Source organism: Schistocerca serialis, chromosome 11 (assembly GCF_023864345.2).
Source record: "Schistocerca serialis cubense isolate TAMUIC-IGC-003099 chromosome 11, iqSchSeri2.2, whole genome shotgun sequence".
Taxonomy (NCBI): Eukaryota; Metazoa; Arthropoda; class Insecta; order Orthoptera; family Acrididae; genus Schistocerca; species Schistocerca serialis.
In genome coordinates this window covers 208,602,020-208,625,292 of record NC_064648.1, presented here as the reverse complement: position 1 = coordinate 208,625,292, position 23,273 = coordinate 208,602,020, and the positions used below count along the sequence as shown (strand labels likewise).

At 47.3% G+C, this 23,273-nt stretch overlaps 1 protein-coding gene across 1 annotated transcript in view; it reads right to left on the bottom strand.

Moving 5' to 3' along the window:
• LOC126426706 (coiled-coil domain-containing protein CG32809-like) overlaps window positions 1-20,584 on the bottom strand; it is a 152,308-nt gene extending 131,724 nt beyond the window's left edge. The window contains exon 1 of the mRNA XM_050088628.1: window positions 20,446-20,584. Within this exon, the coding sequence (XP_049944585.1) occupies window positions 20,446-20,472 (27 nt within the window). The 5' untranslated portion in view covers window positions 20,473-20,584. The remainder of the gene's footprint in view (window positions 1-20,445) is intronic.
• Between the last annotated feature and the right edge of the window lie 2,689 nt (window positions 20,585-23,273).

The window sequence follows — 23,273 nt, the reverse complement described above, 5'->3', positions numbered from 1 at the left end:
ACCTCTCCTCAGTGCAGCACTCCGTGAAGAATGGGCTGCCATTCCCCAAGAAACCTTCCAGCACCTGATCGGGCGAATGGCTGCGAGAGTGGAAGCTGTCATCAAGACTAAGGGTGGGCCAATACCATACTGAATTCCAGCATTACCGATGGAGGGCGCGACGAGCTTGTAAGTCATTTTCTGCCAGGTGTCCGGATACTTTTGATCACATAGTGAAGGTCGACGTGGAGACGCGAAGTACGGCAGTGAGCAGATTCCTGTGGCATACCACGAATCAAGTTGCCCCATTTGTCGGTGCGTCAATGCGGTGCGTCCGACAGGTGAACAAGTAATGGTGAACCGGATGCGGTCACGCAACTCTGCACTGTACAGTGGAAGTAAAAATATCGTGACGGACAGTAACGGGAGTGAACGTTATGTCAGGTAAATAACAATCGGCTTCACACACGACAAGAAATGCGGTTACCAGTGAATGATAACAGCAAAAATGGACATTTGCAGTCAGGTAACTTGCGACAGACACATGACCTGCAGGCCTTCACTGGTCCACACAGCACAGGATGGTACAGCGGCTGACTGGAGGGACGCGCAGCGTGCGCAGATTTCGCCTCTTCTTTTTTCGAGATGACGTGACGCGGCGATTGCACCTACTGCCCAATGAGTCCTCTTACCCGCTGTGTGACGAAGGTGTAGTTCAGACTGGAGGTGGTGTTATAATGTCTTAGGCAAGTTTCTCGTACCGTGACCTGGGCCCACACATTCACATTGCCATGGACATGAAGTCCAAGACAACTTGAATGTGTGGGCCCAGGTCACGGTACGAGAAACTTGGACATCAAGTCTGAGGCAACGTGAATGTGTGGGCCCAGGTCACGGTACGAGAAACTTGGACATCAAGTCTGAGGCAACGTGAATGTGTGGGCCCAGATCACGGTACGAGAAACTTGGACATGAAGTCGACGCACGTGAGTGTGTGGGCCCAGATCACGGTACGAGAAACTTGGACATGAAGTCGAGGAGCGTGAATGTGTGGGCCAAGGTCGCAGTACGAGAAACGTGGACATGAAGTCCGAGGCAATGTGATTGTGTGGGCCCAGGTCACAGTACGAGAAACTTGCACATGAAGTCCGAAGCAATGTGAATGTGTGGGCCGAGGTCACAGTACGAGAAACTTGGACATGAAGTCCGAGCCAACGTGAATGTGTGGGCCCAGATCACGGTATGAGAAACTTGGGCATGTAGTCCGAGGCAATGTGAATGTGTGGGCCCAGGTCACAGTATGAGAAACTTGGACATGAAGTCCGAGCCAACGTGAATGTGTGGGCCCAGATCACGGTACGAGAAACTTGGGCATGAAGTCCGAGGCAATGTGAATGTGTGGGCCCAGGTCACAGTACGAGCAACTTGCACATGAAGTCCGAGGCAATGTGAATGTGTGGGCCCAGGTCACAGTATGAGAAACTTGGACATGAAGTCCGATCCAACGTGAATGTGTGGGCCCAGATCACGGTACGAGAAACTTGGGCATGAAGTCCGAGGCAATGTGAATGTGTGGGCCCAGGTCACAGTACGAGAAACTTGCACATGAAGTCCGAAGCAATGTGAATGTGTGGGCACAGGTCACAGTACGAGAAACTTGCACATGAAGTCCGAGGCAATGTGAATGTGTGGGCCCAGGTCACGGTACGACAAACTTGGGCATGAAGTCCGAGGCAATGTGAATGTATGGGCCCAGGTCACAGTACGAGAAACTTGGACATGAAGTCCGAGCCAACGTGAATATGTGGGCCCAGGTCACAGTACAAGAAACTTGGACATGAAGTCCGAGGCAATGTGAATGTGTGGGCCCAGGTCACAGTACGAGAAACTTGCACATGAAGTCCGAGGCAATGTGAATGTGACAGCCCAGGTCACGGTACGAGAAACTTGGGCATGAAGTCCGAGGCAATGTGAATGTATGGGCCCAGATCACAGTATGAGAAACTTGGACATGAAGTCCGAGCCAACGTGAATATGTGGGCCCAGGTCACAGTACAAGAAACTTGGACATGAAGTCCGAGGCAATGTGAATGTGTGGGCCCAGGTCACAGTACGAGAAACTTGCACATAAAGTCCGAAGCAATGTGAATGTGTGGGCCCAGGTCACAGTACGAGAAACTTGCACATGAAGTCCGAGGCAATGTGAATGTGACATCCCAGGTCACGGTACCAGAAACTTGGGCATGAAGTCCGAGGCAATGTGAATGTATGGGCCCAGATCACAGTATGAGAAACTTGGACATGAAGTCCGAGCCAATGTGAATATGTCGGCCCAGGTCACAGTACAAGAAACTTGGACATGAAGTCCGAGGCAATGGGAATGTGTGGGCCCAGGTCACAGTATGAGAAACTTGCACATGAAGTCCAAAGCAATGTGAATGTGTGGGCCGAGGTCACAGTACGAGAAACTTGGACATGAAGTCCAAGTCAACGTGAATGTGTGGGCCCAGATCACGGTACGAGAAACTTGGGCATGAAGTCCGAGGCAATGTGAATGTGTGGGCCCAGGTCACGGTACGACAAACTTGGGCATGAAGTCCGAGGCAACGTGAATGTGTGGGCCCAGGTCACGGTATGAAAAACTTGGACATGAAGTCCGAGGCAATGTGAATGTGTCGGCCCAGGTCACGGTACGAGAAACTTGGGCATGAAGTCCGAGGCAATGTGAATGTGTGGGCCCAGGTCACAGTACGAGAAACTTGCACATAAAGTCCGAAGCAATGTGAATGTGTGGGCCCAGGTCACAGTACGAGAAACTTGCACATGAAGTCCGAGGCAATGTGAATGTGACAGCCCAGGTCACAGTACGAGGAACTTGGGCATGAAGTCCGAGGCAATGTGAATGTATGGGCCCAGATCACAGTATGAGAAACTTGGACATGAAGTCCGATCCAACATGAATATGTGGGCCCAGGTCACAGTACAAGAAACTTGGACATGAAGTCCGAGGCAATGTGAATGTGACAGCCCAGGTCACAGTACGAGAAACTTGCACATGAAGTCCAAAGCAATGTGAATGTGTGGGCCGAGGTCACAGTACGAGAAACTTGGACATGAAGTCCAAGTCAACGTGAATGTGTGGGCCCAGATCACGGTACGAGACACTTGGGCATGACGTCCGAGGCAATGTGAATGTGTGGGCCCAGGTCACAGTACGAGAAACTTGCACATAAAATCCGAAGCAATGTGAATGTGGGGGGGGCCAGGTCACAGTACGAGAAACTTGCACATGAAGTCCGAGGCAATGTGAATGTGACAGCCCAGGTCACAGTACGAGAAACTTGCACATGAAGTCCAAAGCAATGTGAATGTGTGGGCCGAGGTCACAGTACGAGAAACTTGGACATGAAGTCCAAGTCAACGTGAATGTGTGGGCCCAGATCACGGTACGAGAAACTTGGGCATGACGTCCGAGGCAATGTGAATGTGTGGGCCCAGGTCACAGTACGAGAAACTTGCACGTGAAGTCCGAGGCAATGTGAATGTGACAGCCCAGGTCACAGTACGAGGAACTTGGGCATGAAGTCCGAGGCAATGTGAATGGATGGGCCCAGATCACAGTATGAGAAACTTGGACATGAAGTCCGAGCCAACATGAATATGTGGGCCCAGGTCACAGTACAAGAAACTTGGACATGAAGTCCGAGGCAATGTGAATGTGTGGGCCCAGGTCACAGTACGAGAAACTTGCACATGAAGTCCAAAGCAATGTGAATGTGTGGGCCGAGGTCACAGTACGAGAAACTTGGACATGAAGTCCAAGTCAACGTGAATGTGTGGGCCCAGATCACGGTACGAGAAACTTGGGCATGAAGTCCGAGGCAATGTGAATGTGTGGGCCAAGGTCACAGTACGAGAAACTTGGACATGAAGTCCAAGGCAATGAGAATGTGTGGGCCCAGGTCACGGTACGACAAACTTGGGCATGAAGTCCGAGGCAACATGAATGTGTGGGCCCAGGTCACGGTATGAAAAATTTGGACATTAAGTCCGAGGCAATGTGAATGTGACGGCCCAGGTCACGGAACGAGAAACTTGGGCATGAAGTCCGAGGCAATGTGAATGTGTGGGCCCAGGTCACAGTACAAGAAACTTGCACATGAAGTCCAAAGCAATGTGAATGTGTGGGCCGAGGTCACAGTACGAGAAACTTGGACATGAAGTCCAAGCCAACGTGAATGTGTGGGCCCAGATCACGGTACGAGAAACTTGGGCATGAAGTCCAAGGCAATGTGAATGTGTGGGCCGAGGTCACAGTACGAGAAACTTGGACATGAAGTCCAAGGCAATGAGAATGTGTGGGCCCAGGTCACGGTACGACAAACTTGGGCATGAAGTCCGAGGCAACGTGAATGTGTGGGCCCAGGTCACGGTATGAAAAACTTGGACATGAAGTCTGAGGCAATGTGAATGTGACGGCCCAGGTCATGGTACGAGAAACTTGGACATGAAGTCCGAGGCAATGTGAATGTGTGGGCCCAGGTCACAGTATGAGAAACTTGGACATGAAGTCCAAGCCAACGTGAATGTGTGGGCCCAGATCACGGTACGAGAAACTTGGGCATGAAGTCCGAGGCAATGTGAATGTGTGGGCCGAGGTCACAGTACGAGAAACTTGGACATTAAGTCCAAGGCAATGAGAATGTGTGGGCCCAGGTCACGGTACGACAAACTTGGGCATGAAGTCCGAGGCAACGTGAATGTGTGGGCCCAGGTCACGGTATGAAAAACTTGGACATGAAGTCCGAGGCAATGTGAATGTGACGGCCCAGGTCACGGTACGAGAAACTTGGGCATGAAGTCCGAGGCAATGCGAATGTGTGGGTCCAGGTCACGGTACGAGGAACTTGGACGTGAAGCCCGAGGCAATGTGAATGTGTGGGCCCAGGTCACAGTACGAGAAACTTGCACATGAAGTCCAAGGCAACGTGAATGTGTGGGTCCAGGTCACGGTACGAGGAACTTGGACGTGAAGCCCGAGGCAATGTGAATGTGTGGGCCCAGGTCACAGTACGAGAAACTTGCACATGAAGTCCAAGGCAACGTGAATGTGTGGGTCCAGGTCACGGTACGAGGAACTTGGACGTGAAGCCCGAGGCAATGTGAATGTGTGGGCCCAGGTCACAGTACGAGAAACTTGCACATGAAGTCCAAGGCAACGTGAATGTGTGGGTCCAGGTCACGGTACGAGGAACTTGCCTAAGACATTATAAAACCACCTCCAGTCTGAACTACACACCTTCATCACACTGCTGGTAAAACGACTCATTGTGCCGTAGGTGCAATCGCCGCGAAGCGTCATATTCATTTCAGCTTTCACGGTGATCAAGTGCTGGTCTTTCTTCCACATCTTCATGATTAGTATGCTGTGGCCATTCCTATCTTCCAAAATGGTGAGAGCTTTGTTCGCAGGGCTGGAAAAACGAGCTCCTTGTTTGACGGACACCCACAAGGAACCCGTGACTGTCAAGTCGCAAAACACGAATTATACTTACGGCATTCCGTGCCTGCAATATTGTTTACCATGCAACCACAGTAATGGCTGCTAATGACAACAGGGCGCAGGATTGGAGGTATCCAATGATGAGCACAGCGCGAGGCTACAGAGTGTGGTGGAACTGCTTTGTCGACGAGTAACCGACAACAGTGGTAACGATGTGCAAACCCAAACACTGCATTATATCCACAACAGCAGTTGCCGAAGTTGATATTTCGCCAGAAAAGGAACCAAGGAATTACGCAGAGTGAGAAAGAAGAGGCAGTGAAATATTAGTGTTTCTGCAAGATGTTAATTGCCGTCACTGGCCAAAATCATGTCGCAAACGTTTTCGCATGAACCACCTGAGTACAAATGACCGTTCCGCCGGTGCACTGCCCTTTTTTACCTTGTGTACGCGATCCTACCGCCATTTCTGCACGTGCATATCGCTATACCAAGACTTTTGTCATCTACATCTACATTTATACTTCGCAAGCCAACCAACGGTGTGTGGCGGAGGGCACTTTACGTGCCACTGCATTACCTCCCTTTCCTGTTACAGTCGCGCACGGTTCGCGGGAAGAACGACTGCCGGAAAGCCTCCGTGCGCGCTCGAATCTCTCTAATTTTACATTCGTGATCTCCTCGGGAGGTATAAGTAGGGGGAAGCAATATATTCGATACCTCATCCAGAAACGCACCCTCTCGAAACCTGGCGAGCAAGCTACACCGCGATGCAGAGCGCCACTCTTGCAGAGTCTGCCACTTGAGTTTGTTAAACATCTCCGTAACGCTATCACGCTTACCAAATAACCCTGTGACGAAACACGCCGCTCTTCTTTGGATCTTCTCTATCTCGTTTGTCAACCCGAATTGGTACGGATCCCACACTGATGAGCAATACTCAACCTTTGTCGATGGACTACATTTTCTAAGGACTCTCCCAATGAATCTCGACCTGGTACCCGCCTTACCAACAATTAATTTTATATGATCATTCCACTTCAAATCGTTCCGTACGCATATTCCCAGATATTTTACAGAAGTAACTGCTACCAGCGTTTGTTCCGCTATCATATAATCATACAATAAAGGATCCTTCTTACTATGTATTCGCAATCATTACATTTGTCTATGTTAAGGGTCAGTTGCCACTCCCTGCACCAAGTGCCTATCCGCTGCAGATCTTCCTGCATTTCGCTGCAATTTTCTAATGCTGCAACTTCTCTGTATACTACAGCATCATCCGCGAAAAGCCGCATGGAACTTCCGACACTATCAACTAGGTCATTTATATATATTGTGAAAAGCAATGGTCCCATAACACTCCCCTGTGGCACGCCAGAGGTTACTTTAACGTCTGTAGACGTCTCTCCATTGAGAACAACATGTTGTGTTCTGTTTGCTAAAAACTCTTCAATCCTGCCACACAGCTGGTCTGATATTCCGTAGGCTCTTACTTTGTTTATCAGGCGACAGTGCGGAACTGTATCGAACGCCTTCCGGAAGTCAAGGAAAATGGCATCTACCTGGGAGCCTGTATCTAATATTTTCTGGGTCTCATGAACAAATAAAGCCAGCTGGGTTTCACACGATCGCTGTTTCCGGAATCCATGTTGATTCCTACAGAGTAGATTCTGGGTTTCCAGAAACGACATGATAGGCGAGCAAAAAACCTGTTCTAAAATTCTACAACAGATCGACGTCAGAGATATACGTCTATAGTTTTGCGCATCTGCTCGACGACCCTTCTTGAAAACTGGGACTACCTCTGCTCTTTTCCAATCACTTGGAACCTTCCGTTCCTCTAGAGACTTGCGGTACACGGCTGTTAGAAGGGGGGCAAGTTCTTTCGCGTACTCCGTGTAGAATCGAATTGGTATCCCGTTTGCTTTTATTGCGATGTCAGCCATTTTTTGTTTGTGCGAGGATTTAGAGAAGGAACTGCAGTGCGGCCTTCCTCTGTGAAACAGCTTTACGCGTGTCATCCTCTGTTTCAATGCCATTATCATCCCAGAGTGTCTCGATATGCTGTTTCGATCCACTTACTAATTTAACGTAAGACCAGAACTTCCTAGGATTTTCTGTCAAGTCGGTACATAGAATTTTACTTTCGAATTCACTGAACGCGTCACGCATAGCCCTCCTTACGCTAACTTTGACATCGTTTAGCTTCTGTTTGTCTGAGAGGTTCTGGCTGCGTTTAAATTTGCAGTGAAGCTCTCTTTGCTTTCGCAGTAGTTTCCTAACTGTTTTGTGGAACCACGGTGGGTTTTTCCCATCCCTCACTGTTGTACTCGGCACGTACCTGTCTAAAACGCATTTTACGATTGCCTTGAACTTTTTCCATAAACACTCAACATTGTCAGTTTATATCTAAAGACAGAACGTCCTTGCCGAATTTGGGATAGTTTTCAATAAGATAACGCACAACAATGCTGATTGTCCGCTTTGAAAATGTCTGTGCAGAATACGTTATAGCAATACGATACCCGCTTCTGCTAGCATGGTTTAGCGGTATGCATTCCTCACCATGCCGAATGTCTGCACTGATATAATCCGTTCATCATAAGAATAAACCTGATGTAAGCATTGCACGATGTACGAGGCGTGTTTTTTAAGTAAATGCTGTTTTGAAATTAAAAACAGACCTGCTAAGATATCCCAATAATTTTCTTTTTACATGAAAGCCTGTACCTTCATCTACGCACTAACGCCATTACAGTCTGATCCTTCCTTGTTTACGATAATCGTGAGTCCCGCAGACTGTGAAGTACGGCCTGTTATAAGATTTCTTAGTGCTGAAGGCCTACAAGCGATCGATATTCATCGTGAGATCTGTGCAGTTTACGGAGAAAACATTATGAGTGATGGAATGGTAAGAAAGTGGGTGAGAACATTTAAAGATGGCCGCACAAATGTGCTCGATGAACAACGGAGTGGGCGTACTTCGGTCGTTAATGAGAGTTTGGTGCAGGAAATGGACAATAAGGTGAGAGGAAACAGACGCTTTACGGTTTCCTCCTTGCGGGATGACTTTCCTAATGTTTCTCGTGGTGTTTTGTATGGCATTGTGACCGAGCACTTGAGTTACCGAAAATTGTGCGCACGTTGGGTACCGAAAATGGTGAAGGATGTGCACAAAACCAAACGTTTAGACAGTGCATTGACTTTCCTTGAGCGGTACCACAACGACTGTGACGGTTTGTCGAGCCAAATTGTTACGGGCGATGAAACGTGGGTGGCCTACGTCACACCAGAATCAAAGCAACAGTCCACGGAAGTTGAGCAAGGGCATCGTTTTGCCCGTCCAACGTGGCGAATCAGACCAAAGATCTCACCACATCTTTTCGATGGGAAACTCTAGATCATCATCCGTACAGCCCTCATCTTGCGCCCAGTGACTACCGTCTGTTCCTGCACTTGAAGAAACACCTGGGCGGTCAGCGTCTTCGAGACGATGATGAAGTCAAAACAGTGGTGATGCAGTGGTTAGCAAGTCGGGCGGCAGACTTCTATTAGGAGGGTATTCAAAAACTGGTACAACGTTATGACAAGTGCCTCAGTATTGACGGAAATTATGCAGAAAAGTAGATTAAGGTACAGTCTTTCATGTAAAAATGAAGTTATTGATATATCTTAGCACGTCCTTTTTTTTTAATTTCAAAGCGGTACCTACTTAAGAAACACGCCTCGTGTTCTTCCGCGTTTCCTGGAACATCATGGGATTTCTATTTCACGTGGGACTGCAGCCAAGCTTTCTCAATTACTGTGAAGTACGGTAAGAATGGTAGGTTTTGTGCTGTGCGTTACGCGCGCGTCGAGTTAGCGGTAATACGGGACAACGACTTTCGCGGCGCATTAACTTGGACAGCACTGGCCGGTCAGCTGGTACAGCTACACTGCAGTCACGTGGCCAGCTGCAGTTCACACGTAAACAGAGACGAGCAGAGGAGCAATACAGCTTCAAATGTCGTTTAATGTTTAAGCAGAATGAAATAATACACTGCGAATCTCCCACAGTACGCTCCTTAGACGACTAGACCAAAACCTCAACACGTTATCGTTTTTAGCTGACGTACTGTTGTAATAAAAAACAAGAGTAATGAAAATTCCTAACTCAACGACAGGGTAATTTTTCTGCATAAGCTGTGTGTAATGTACGAGAGTATTGAAGTATTTCACCGTATAATTAAATATTGAATCCACTGAAGCTATTACTTGCAGTCAGTCGTCAGGTAATCTCTTAGCTCCTTCCTTACCCGAATCCGAGAAATACATTTCAGTTCTGTACGTGTCACCTGCTACGTGGATAACGAGCTTATCAACAACAGAACCCACGAAGCCAACCAGGCGCAGCATTTTCTCTTCTTCTTTTATGACGAGCCGTTTTGTATCCCACCAGCGTTCAGCAGTCTTGTCATTAATCGGGTCAAATCCCGCAGCCTGGCTCCAGATCAGTTCTGTTAGGTTCATATTGTAATGATACAGTAGCAAATGTAAAAATGTAGCCTTTGTATGATGTCCTGGGTGCTGTGAAAATGATTGTTTTTCACGTTTCTACGATACTTATTTACCTCTGTGGTATAAAACGATGGACATAGTCCAATTAAAGAGGATTTGGTTTTACATATTTGCCTCAAAAAATTAAATTGTTATGTTTTCTTAATTTAAAAAACTTTTACGAACAGTTCTTCATAAAACAGCGAAAATTAAGAATTTGAAACTTCCTGACAGATTAAAACTGTGTGCCGGACCGAGACTCGAACTCGGGACCTTTGCCTTTCGCGGGCAAGTGCTCTACCAACTGAGCTACCCAAGCACGACTCACGCCCCATCCTCACAGCTTTACTTCTGCCAGTACCTCGTCTCCTACCTTCCAAACTTTACAGAAGCTTTCTTTTAGGAGTGCTAGTTCTACAACGTTCGCAGGAGAGCTTCTATAAAGTTTGGAAGGTAGGAGACGAGATAGTGGCAGAAGTAAAGCTGTGGGTACCGGACGTGAGTCGTGCTTCGGTAGCTCAGTTGGTAGAGCACTTGCCCGCGAAAGGCAAAGGTCCCGAGTTCGAGTCTCGGTCGGGCACACAGTTTTAATCTGCCAGGAAGTTTCATATCAGCGCACACTCCGCTGCAGAGTGAAAATCTCATTCTGGAAACATCCCCCAGGCTGTGGCTAAGCCATGTCTCCGCTATATCCTTTCTTTCAGGAGTGCTAGTTCTGCATGGTTCGCAGAAGAGCTTCTGTAAAGTTTGGAAGGTAGGAGACGAGATACTGGCAGAAGTAAAGCTGTGGGTACCGGACGTGAGTCGTGCTTCGGTAGCTCAGTTGGTAGAGCACTTGCCCGCGAAAGGCAAAGGTCCCGAGTTCGAGTCTCGGTCGGGCACACAGTTTTAATCTGCCAGGAAGTTTCATATCAGCGCACACTCCGCTGCAGAGTGAAAATCTCATTCTGGAAACATCCCCCAGGCTGTGGCTAAGCCATGTCTCCGCTATATCCTTTCTTTCAGGAGTGCTAGTTCTGCATGGTTCGCAGAAGAGCTTCTGTAAAGTTTGGAAGGTAGGAGACGAGATACTGGCAGAAGTAAAGCTGTGGGTACCGGACGTGAGTCGTGCTTCGGTAGCTCAGTTGGTAGAGCACTTGCCCGCGAAAGGCAAAGGTCCCGAGTTCGAGTCTCGGTCGGGCACACAGTTTTAATCTGCCAGGAAGTTTCATATCAGCGCACACTCCGCTGCAGAGTGAAAATCTCATTCTGGAAACATCCCCCAGGCTGTGGCTAAGCCATGTCTCCGCAATATCCTTTCTTTCAGGAGTGCTAGTTCTGCATGGTTCGCAGAAGAGCTTCTGTAAAGTTTGGAAGGTAGGAGACGAGATACTGGCAGAAGTAAAGCTGTGGGTACCGGACGTGAGTCGTGCTTCGGTAGCTCAGTTGGTAGAGCACTTGCCCGCGAAAGGCAAAGGTCCCGAGTTCGAGTCTCGGTCGGGCACACAGTTTTAATCTGCCAGGAAGTTTCATATCAGCGCACACTCCGCTGCAGAGTGAAAATCTCATTCTGGAAACATCCCCCAGGCTGTGGCTAAGCCATGTCTCCGCTATATCCTTTCTTTCAGGAGTGCTAGTTCTGCATGGTTCGCAGAAGAGCTTCTGTAAAGTTTGGAAGGTAGGAGACGAGATACTGGCAGAAGTAAAGCTGTGGGTACCGGACGTGAGTCGTGCTTCGGTAGCTCAGTTGGTAGAGCACTTGCCCGCGAAAGGCAAAGGTCCCGAGTTCGAGTCTCGGTCGGGCACACAGTTTTAATCTGCCAGGAAGTTTCATATCAGCGCACACTCCGCTGCAGAGTGAAAATCTCATTCTGGAAACATCCCCCAGGCTGTGGCTAAGCCATGTCTCCGCTATATCCTTTCTTTCAGGAGTGCTAGTTCTGCATGGTTCGCAGAAGAGCTTCTGTAAAGTTTGGAAGGTAGGAGACGAGATACTGGCAGAAGTAAAGCTGTGGGTACCGGACGTGAGTCGTGCTTCGGTAGCTCAGTTGGTAGAGCACTTGCCCGCGAAAGGCAAAGGTCCCGAGTTCGAGTCTCGGTCGGGCACACAGTTTTAATCTGCCAGGAAGTTTCATATCAGCGCACACTCCGCTGCAGAGTGAAAATCTCATTCTGGAAACATCCCCCAGGCTGTGGCTAAGCCATGTCTCCGCTATATCCTTTCTTTCAGGAGTGCTAGTTCTGCATGGTTCGCAGAAGAGCTTCTGTAAAGTTTGGAAGGTAGGAGACGAGATACTGGCAGAAGTAAAGCTGTGGGTACCGGACGTGAGTCGTGCTTCGGTAGCTCAGTTGGTAGAGCACTTGCCCGCGAAAGGCAAAGGTCCCGAGTTCGAGTCTCGGTCGGGCACACAGTTTTAATCTGCCAGGAAGTTTCATATCAGCGCACACTCCGCTGCAGAGTGAAAATCTCATTCTGGAAACATCCCCCAGGCTGTGGCTAAGCCATGTCTCCGCTATATCCTTTCTTTCAGGAGTGCTAGTTCTGCATGGTTCGCAGAAGAGCTTCTGTAAAGTTTGGAAGGTAGGAGACGAGATACTGGCAGAAGTAAAGCTGTGGGTACCGGACGTGAGTCGTGCTTCGGTAGCTCAGTTGGTAGAGCACTTGCCCGCGAAAGGCAAAGGTCCCGAGTTCGAGTCTCGGTCGGGCACACAGTTTTAATCTGCCAGGAAGTTTCATATCAGCGCACACTCCGCTGCAGAGTGAAAATCTCATTCTGGAAACATCCCCCAGGCTGTGGCTAAGCCATGTCTCCGCTATATCCTTTCTTTCAGGAGTGCTAGTTCTGCATGGTTCGCAGAAGAGCTTCTGTAAAGTTTGGAAGGTAGGAGACGAGATACTGGCAGAAGTAAAGCTGTGGGTACCGGACGTGAGTCGTGCTTCGGTAGCTCAGTTGGTAGAGCACTTGCCCGCGAAAGGCAAAGGTCCCGAGTTCGAGTCTCGGTCGGGCACACAGTTTTAATCTGCCAGGAAGTTTCATATCAGCGCACACTCCGCTGCAGAGTGAAAATCTCATTCTGGAAACATCCCCCAGGCTGTGGCTAAGCCATGTCTCCGCTATATCCTTTCTTTCAGGAGTGCTAGTTCTGCATGGTTCGCAGAAGAGCTTCTGTAAAGTTTGGAAGGTAGGAGACGAGATACTGGCAGAAGTAAAGCTGTGGGTACCGGACGTGAGTCGTGCTTCGGTAGCTCAGTTGGTAGAGCACTTGCCCGCGAAAGGCAAAGGTCCCGAGTTCGAGTCTCGGTCGGGCACACAGTTTTAATCTGCCAGGAAGTTTCATATCAGCGCACACTCCGCTGCAGAGTGAAAATCTCATTCTGGAAACATCCCCCAGGCTGTGGCTAAGCCATGTCTCCGCTATATCCTTTCTTTCAGGAGTGCTAGTTCTGCATGGTTCGCAGAAGAGCTTCTGTAAAGTTTGGAAGGTAGGAGACGAGATACTGGCAGAAGTAAAGCTGTGGGTACCGGACGTGAGTCGTGCTTCGGTAGCTCAGTTGGTAGAGCACTTGCCCGCGAAAGGCAAAGGTCCCGAGTTCGAGTCTCGGTCGGGCACACAGTTTTAATCTGCCAGGAAGTTTCATATCAGCGCACACTCCGCTGCAGAGTGAAAATCTCATTCTGGAAACATCCCCCAGGCTGTGGCTAAGCCATGTCTCCGCTATATCCTTTCTTTCAGGAGTGCTAGTTCTGCATGGTTCGCAGAAGAGCTTCTGTAAAGTTTGGAAGGTAGGAGACGAGATACTGGCAGAAGTAAAGCTGTGGGTACCGGACGTGAGTCGTGCTTCGGTAGCTCAGTTGGTAGAGCACTTGCCCGCGAAAGGCAAAGGTCCCGAGTTCGAGTCTCGGTCGGGCACACAGTTTTAATCTGCCAGGAAGTTTCATATCAGCGCACACTCCGCTGCAGAGTGAAAATCTCATTCTGGAAACATCCCCCAGGCTGTGGCTAAGCCATGTCTCCGCTATATCCTTTCTTTCAGGAGTGCTAGTTCTGCATGGTTCGCAGAAGAGCTTCTGTAAAGTTTGGAAGGTAGGAGACGAGATACTGGCAGAAGTAAAGCTGTGGGTACCGGACGTGAGTCGTGCTTCGGTAGCTCAGTTGGTAGAGCACTTGCCCGCGAAAGGCAAAGGTCCCGAGTTCGAGTCTCGGTCGGGCACACAGTTTTAATCTGCCAGGAAGTTTCATATCAGCGCACACTCCGCTGCAGAGTGAAAATCTCATTCTGGAAACATCCCCCAGGCTGTGGCTAAGCCATGTCTCCGCTATATCCTTTCTTTCAGGAGTGCTAGTTTTGCATGGTTCGCAGAAGAGCTTCTGCAAAGTTTGGAAGGTAGGAGACGAGATACTGGCAGAAGTAAAGCTGTGGGTACCGGACGTGAGTCGTGCTTCGGTAGCTCAGTTGGTAGAGCACTTGCCCGCGAAAGGCAAAGGTCCCGAGTTCGAGTCTCGGTCGGGCACACAGTTTTAATCTGCCAGGAAGTTTCATATCAGCGCACACTCCGCTGCAGAGTGAAAATCTCATTCTGGAAACATCCCCCAGGCTGTGGCTAAGCCATGTCTCCGCTATATCCTTTCTTTCAGGAGTGCTAGTTCTGCATGGTTCGCAGAAGAGCTTCTGTAAAGTTTGGAAGGTAGGAGACGAGATACTGGCAGAAGTACAGCTGTGGGTACCGGACGTGAGTCGTGCTTCGGTAGCTCAGTTGGTAGAGCACTTGCCCGCGAAAGGCAAAGGTCCCGAGTTCGAGTCTCGGTCGGGCACACAGTTTCAGTCTGCCAGGAAGTTTCATATCAGCGCACACTCCGCTGCAGAGTGAAAATCTCATTCTGGAAACATCCCCCAGGCTGTGGCTAAGCCATGTCTCCGCTATATCCTTTCTTTCAGGAGTGCTAGTTCTGCATGGTTCGCAGAAGAGCTTCTGTAAAGTTTGGAAGGTAGGAGACGAGATACTGGCAGAAGTAAAGCTGTGGGTACCGGACGTGAGTCGTGCTTCGGTAGCTCAGTTGGTAGAGCACTTGCCCGCGAAAGGCAAAGGTCCCGAGTTCGAGTCTCGGTCGGGCACACAGTTTTAATCTGCCAGGAAGTTTCATGCCTATCAGTAGTTAGAATCTTTTATTTAGCTGGCAGTACTGACGCTCGCTGTATTGCGGTAGTTCGAGTAACGACGATTTTTGTGAGATAAGTGATTCGTGAAAGGTATAGGTTATTGTTAGTCAGGGCCATTCTTTTGTAGGGATTATTGAAAGTCAGTTTGCGTTGGGCTAAATATATTTTGTGTTTAGTAAATGTCTGAGTACGTTCAGTTTTGCTCAGCTGTTTGAAAATCAAATAACGTAGACGTTTTCCAGCACTATCAATATAAAATTTTTCTCAGGGGATGTTTCAACATCTACATCTAAATGACTACTCTGCAATTCATACTTAAGTGATTAGCAGGAGGTTCACTGAACCACTTTTCGACTATTGTTCAACCGTTCCAAGCTAAAAGAGCTCTGATTTTTCTTATTTTGTCACGATCGTCATGGGAGTCAATGAAATATTTTCGCATTCGGAGGAAAAACGTTGGTGATTGACATTTCGCGAAAGGACATCGCTACAACGAAACTCCCCTTGATGTACATATTCAGACTGAGTTCCAATCGGAAAAAATGAAACGAAATGTCGTGTGGCTGGGGCCTCCCGTCGGGTAGACCGCTCGCCTGGTGCAGGTCTTTCGATTTGACGCCACTTCGGCGAGCTGCGCATCGATGGGGATGAAATGATGATGATTAGGACAACACAACACCCAGTCCCTGAGCGGAGAAAATCTCCGACCCAGCCGGGAATCGAACCCGGGCCCTTTGGATTGACAGTCTGTCACGCTGACCACTCAGCTACCGGGGGCGGACCTCCAATCGGAATTTGGATTGAGGAGGGAGGCCACGCTATCGTAGTTCATGCAGGTGTGCGAAGCTACTGTGCTGAGGTGTCGAAATGTTTAGCCTAGCGCCTAGTGAGTGGGAGATCGCAGTTCGAATCCTGACCTTAGTACAAATTTTCATTCGTCGCTTCTGAGTGCTTACAAACATCGTAAATGAGACTTGAAAAGGTCGCTGGACCCATATACTCCTATCTGATAAAAAATGCCTTTCTTTCAGCGATTGCAGCCGCAACTTGCTTATCATATCCGTGACTCTCTCACCTGTTTCGCCACTGTACAAAACGAGCTGCTGTTCTATTAACTCTCTCGATGCCCTTCATCAGTCCTATCTGGTAAGGATCCCACACCGCGCAGAAATACTGCAGAAGAGGAGAGGCAAGTGTACTGAAACTTCCTGGCAGATTAAAACTGTGTGCCCGACCGAGACTCGAACTCGGAACCTTTGCCTTTCGCGGGCAAGTGCTCTACCATCTGAGCTACCCAAGCGCGACTCACGCCCCGTTCTTACAGCTTTACTTCCACCAGTACCTCGTCTCCTACTTTCCAAACTTCACAGAAGCTCTCCTGCGAACCTAGCAGAACTAGCAGTCCTGGAAGAAAGGATATTGCGGAGACATGGCTTAGCCACAGCCTCGGGGATGTTTCCAGAATGAGACTTTCACTCTGGCAAAGGTCCCGAGTTAGAGTCTCGGTCCGGCACACAGTTTTAATCTGCCAGGAAGTTTCATACCAGCGCACACTCCGCTGCAGAGTGAAATCTCAGACAAGTGTACTGTAGCAATCTCTTTACCGCATTTGTTCATCTTCTACATATTCCGCCAATATTACGCATTCTTCGTTTCTCCCTTCCCACATTTTCTATAAGATAGTTCCAATTTTAAATTTTCGTAATTATAATCCTTATATATGTAACTGAATCGACATACTTTAAATTTGTGTGATTTATCGTGTAACCGAAATTTTATGGAATTATTTTAGTGCCGTACTCATCTGTACTCTTGTGGACGACTACACACTCTTCATTATTTAGGTTCAAATTGCCACTTTTCGCTCCATTTCTTGTCTAAATCATTGTGAAATTATTATATTATTATACTATAATTACACACGGTAAACGAAAACATCAACTGCAGTCAACTCAGATTGTCTCCTAAATCGTTGACGTAGAGCAAGAACAGCAGAGGGCTTATATAACACTTCCTTGGAGAACCCCGGATATCACTTTGGTTTCTCTCGACGACCTCCCTGATAGGAAAACACGAATCCAGTCGCGCGGCTGAGACGATACACTATAGGCACAGGGTTTGATTAGAAGCTGCTTGTCAGGAATGGTGTCAGAAGCTGACAGGAAATCTATAAATATGGAATCAACTTGGGATCCCCTGTAGACAGCACTCATTACCTCATGTGATATTTTCTGAATCCGTGCTGGCTATGTGTCAGTAGGTTTTCTTCGAGGCATTTCATAATGTTGGAACATACAATATGTACCAAACTACATATCATGGTCAGCTGTGTGGTCGATACGATGATGGTCTTACACACGGAATCTCATGTATGTAAATAATTTTCAACTGAATTGAGTTCTGTGTGTTATGACTGAATATAAGCAGCATTTGCAATAAGAAGCGACGTCTGTCTCTGAGCACGCTTTTGATCCAGACTGAGATGAAATGTGGACGCGTCAAGCATCTTATGCACTATAAGTTTTACCGCAAATGACGCGGATAATGTGCATGAGAACTCTGCACAGACCGTTAACAATAACACATATTATGTGGATTTAGCCGATTTCATTACATCAAACATAACCTTCTCCTACAAGAATGTAGAGTATATCAGTGATAAATGTCAAACTGCACTCAATATGTCATATGAGGTTTCGTTCTAGCAAAATACTTTCCATCCCAACTTTCTGAACTGAGCATACTACTTGAATATTTCCAGCAAGATAATGCCTACTCATACCATCAGTGAATGAATTATTTGTAATAATATTTTGCTTTCCACATGTACAATGCCCAAACATTTCATATATTGGAACTGAGCATGTTCTAGTTCATTGCTTTCCAAAATGATAACGATTAACAGGGATGATTCTGAGTGAATGGCTTATACATAATGATAGCATACCTTCCAGCAATGGAACACTCAAACATTCTAACTGAGCATGTCCCAGGGGATTCGTTGCCAGTAGTATTATGTCCAACCATTATGAATTTGTGTTAGTGGTGTATTTGTAACCTCCCATGCCCTCCAACAGCAGAACACCAAATGTAAGAACTGAACATGTTCTAGCAGAACGTTCCTAAACAGTCTAATATCCAACAATGATGAATCTGTGTGAACAGAGTGTTTGTAATAGGAGCACGCCTTCAAGCAAGAGAACACCTGACTGCTTAAAATTTCAGAAGTGAGCATGTGTTTTCCAACAAGGTAACACCAACCATGATGAATCCGTGTGAACGGAGCATCTGCAATAGAACATGCCTTCAATCAGAAGAATGCCCAACTGCTCCAATTGTCAGAACAGAGCATGTTCCAACAGCGTGTTTTCTAACAATATAACATCCAACCACAAGTAACGTGTGAAAGAAGTATTTCTAACAGCAGCATGCCTCCATGTAGTAGAACATCCAGCTGCTGCAACTGTCAAAACTGATGATGTCCTAGCAGAGTGTTTTTCAACAAGATAACACCTAGCCATGCTCAAACTGTGTGAACAGAATGTTTGCCTTCTAAGTGGTGGAAAGCCCAACTGCTCCAAATGTCAAAACTGATCATGACCTAGCAGAAAGCTTTCTAAGAGGAGAAAAGCCAGCCATGAACAGTCCTGGCGATTGGAGTATTTGTATTAGCAGTATAATTCGCAGCACCAGAAAGACCAACTGATACATACCTCTTGAGTGTTATAGTGGTATGTTTTCCAACAGCTTAACACCCAACCTTAATGAAAATGCCTGAATGTAGTATTAGTAATAGCTGTATGATTTGCACCAGCAGGACATCCCAACTGCTCCAAATGTCATTACAGAGCATTAAGTGGTGAAGTGCTTTCCAACAGAATAGAGTCCAACTATGATGAACCTGTGTGGAGAGAGTACTTTTATAGCAGCTTGCCTTCAGTTAAGAGAATGAATAACTGCTCCAAATGTCTGAAGTGAGCATGTAAAATCAATGCGTTTTCCAACAGGATAACTCCCAACCATGATGAAGCTACGTTAACTGAATATTTGTAATAGCAGCATGCCTTCAAGTAGAACAATGCGCAAATGCTCAAAATCCCAGAACTGAGCATATTCTGGTGGAATGTTTTACAACAGGATAACACCTAATCATGATTAATCTCTGTGAACATTGCTTTTGTAATATCAGCATGCCTTTACGCCAGAGAACGCCAGTCTGCTTCAAATTCCTGAACTTGGATATTATAGGTAGGTATTTTCCAGTTTGATTGCACAATGGTGAATCAGTAATAGTAAAAGCAGTATGCTTCCAGCAATAGAATGCCCAACCATTTCGAAATGTCTCAACTGAACATGTCATAGTGGACAGTTTTTCCACAGGGTAACACCCAACCATGACGGACCTGTATGAATGGAATATTTTTAGTAGTGTATGCTTCCCAGCAGTAGAGAACCCAGTTGTTCCAAACATCTGAACTGAGTATGGGATCATGGGGTGTTTTCCAATAGGATAACACACAACCATGCTGAATCTATATCAATGGAATATTTTTAATAACAGTGTGCTTCCTGGCGGTAGAGTACCCAGCTATTCCAAAAATCTGAACTGAGTATGTCATAATGGAATGTTTTCCAACAGGATAACACACAACCATGCTCAATCTATATGAATGGATTGTTTTTAATAACAGTGTGCTTCCCGGCGGTAGAGTACCCAGCTATTCCAAAAATCTGAACTGAGTATGTCATAGTGGAGTGTTTTCCAACAGGATAACACACAACCATACTGAATTTGTGTGAGCTGGGTATTCGTAAGAACAGCATGCATTCAATCAGTAGAACTCTCAACTGCTTCACGTTAGAACTTAGCGTGTCTTAGTAGATAGCTTTCCAGTGGGATAACACTCAAACGTGTAAACAGAGCATTTCTAATAGCAGCATAGCTTCAGGCAGCAGATGGCCAACTGTTCCGAATGTCGGGGCTGAGCATGTTCTGGTGGATTACTTTCTAACATGATAACACCCAAGCACTCTGAAGCTGTGTGTATGGAGTATTTCCAATAGTAACATGGCTTCAGGCAGCAGAATACCCAACTATGCCTGAACTATGTGGTAGTGGGATGCTTTCCAACGGGATAACGCACAACCACGATGAATCAGTGTAAGCAGCGTATCTGCCTTAGTGGTATGCCTTCTAGTAGTAGACAGCCTGATTAGGTATTCCTGAACTGGGCACGTATTAGTTGAAAACGTTTTCCAGCACGACAACGCCCGCGGCACCCACCTCGAGGTCCATGGCGCGGCCGGCCATGGCCTGGTGCTGGTGGTGCTGGTGGTGCTGTTGGTGCTGGTGGTGGTCTGCCGTGCCGGACAGCGTGTGGCGCCGCGGGTCGTCGCGGCTGCGGCCGCCCCCGGAGGCCCGGCCGCCGCTCCCGCCTCCGCCGCCTCCTCCGCCTCCGCCGCCGCGCCCTCTCAGCTCAGAGTCATCGCGGCTGCCGCCTCCGCCGCCTCCTGGAATCATCACAAACACATCCTTACCTCGGTGAATTGCACTCGCACCCAACTTCCCGTCCATTCTCCGACTAAATTCCACACTAATGTCAATCAAAACTTCTGAATGAATAAAATCTTCGCAGTTTTTACGTCGAACAAAATTCGCGAGCTTTCAGACATCTGCTTTCAACGGTACCATCAGGAGTAAAAGTTACCTACTGCTAGTTTTAACTCAAGAAGAATATTATAATTCCAATCCCAAAGAAAGCAGGCGTTGACAGATGTGAGAATTACCGAACTATCAGTTTAATGATGAAATGTATGATGAAATAAAATAAATTATACAGATAGTGAAGGGAGATGAAAAAATGGCTAAGCAGGGATGGCTAGAGGACAAATGTAAGGATGTAGAGGCTTATCTCACTAGGGGTAAGATAGATACTGCCTAGAGGAAAATTAAAGAGACCTTTGGAGAAAAGAGAACCAGTTGTATGAATATCAAGAGCTCAGGTGGAAACCCAGTTCTAAGCAAAGAAGGGAAAGCAGAAAGGTGGAAGGAGTATATAGAGGGTCTATACAGGGGCGATGTTCTTGAGGACAATATTATGGAAATTGAAGGGGATGTAGATGAAGATGAAATGGGAGATATGATATGCGTGAAGAGTTTGACAGAGCACTGAAAGACCTGAGTCGAAACAAGGCCCCGGGAGTAGACAACATTTCATTAGAACTACTGATAGCCTTGGGAGAGCCAGTCATGACAAAACTCTGCCATCTGGTGAGCAAGATGTATGAGACAGGCGAAATACCCCTCAGATTTCAAGAAGAATATAATAATTCCAATCCCAAAGAAAGCAAGTGTTGACAGATGTGAAATTACCGAACTATCAGTTTAATAAGTCACGGCTGCAAAATACTAACACGAATTCTTTACAGACGAATGGAAAAACTGGTAGAAGCCGACCTCGGGGAAGATCAGTTTGGATTATTACACATGGAAAGAAACAGACTTTGCAAAGTGATCCAGTGAAATTGTGTCTTGTGTACATCACAGGTTAACATATACCATCCTGACTGGCATCCATACCATCCGAATGATGTCAGACAGTTGTGGAGATCAAAACAAAAACCAGACGATGTTGGGTACGCTGTGCTGTTGTCTAACACAAGAAGCTCCTGTGAAACAAGTGAAGATGGTCCAATGGTTGGACATTCGTTTCTACCACCCGACAGAATTTATGGCCAAGTAGAAAAGGTTCTCAGGTCTAAAGTCACTATTAACTCACCGAGTGAGTACAATGAAGTGTTTGAGGACCACGGAATAGTTTTGCAGTTAGGATTAGATGTCAAGAATCTGTGTTGGAAGGATGCAGTTGCTGATGTCATTACGCCACCTCGCCAATGTCGGTTCAGATTTCCCCCTGTAGAACTTCACCAGAAGTAAACAAAGAAACGCGCCAGTAAGAGGTGAAGTGGCTTGCAGAATGGACGCTGGTGAAGGACGAGGGATATGCAGACGAGGCAAAGCCTACTCGTCCATGGAGCCAAACGTTATCACAATTGGAAGATCCTTAAAGGAAGCTAAAGTGAGGGATATTGATTTCCCGGTCCAAAAGCATTTCGGGCACACTTGCTTCCTACAAGAACGTAATCCATTGTCAGACAGCTGGAAACAATGCAGATGAAGATTCAGACTTTGAAATTCATCCAGAGGAAAATGAGTTGCCAGTGGAATTTAGAGGGGACGGGACAGGACCCGAAAGCTTGTGACGTACAGCACTGGACATTAAAATTGCTACACCAAGAAGAAATGCGGATGGTAATCGGGTATTCATTGGACAAATATATTATACTACAACTGACATGTGATTACATTTTCACGCAATTTCGGTGCATACGTCCTGAGAAATCAGTACCAAAAACAACCACCTCTGGCCGTAATAACGGCCTTGACACGCCTGGGCATTGAGTCAAACAGAGCTCAGATGGCGTGTACAGGTACAGCTGCCCATGCAGCTTCAACACGATACCACAGTTCATCGAGAGAAGTGACTGGCGTATTGTGACGAGCCAGTTGCTCGGCCACCATTGATCAGACGTTTTCTATTGGTGAGAGATCTGGAGAATGTGCTGGCCAGGGCAGCAGTCAAACATTTTCTGTATCCAGAAAGGCCCGGTCGTGCACTATCCTGCTGAAACGTAGGGTCTCGCAGGAACCAAATGAAGGGCAGAGCCACAGGTCGTAACACATCTGAAATGTAACGTCCACTGCCCAAAGTGCCGTCAATGCGAACAAAAGGTGAATGAGACGTGTAACCAATGGCACCCGATATTATCACGCCGGGTGATACGCCAGTATGGCGATGACGAATACACGCTTCCAATGTGCGTTCACCGCGATGTCGCTAAACACGGATGCGACCATCGTGATGCTGTAAACAGATCCTGGATTCATCCGAAAAAATGACGTTTTGCCATTCGTGCACCCAGGTTCGTCGTCGAATACACCATCGCAGGCGCTCCTGTCTGTGATGCAGCGTTAAGGGTAACCGCAGCCACGGTCTCCGAGCTGATAGTCCGTGCTGCTGCAAACGTCGTCGAACTGTTCGTGCAGATGGT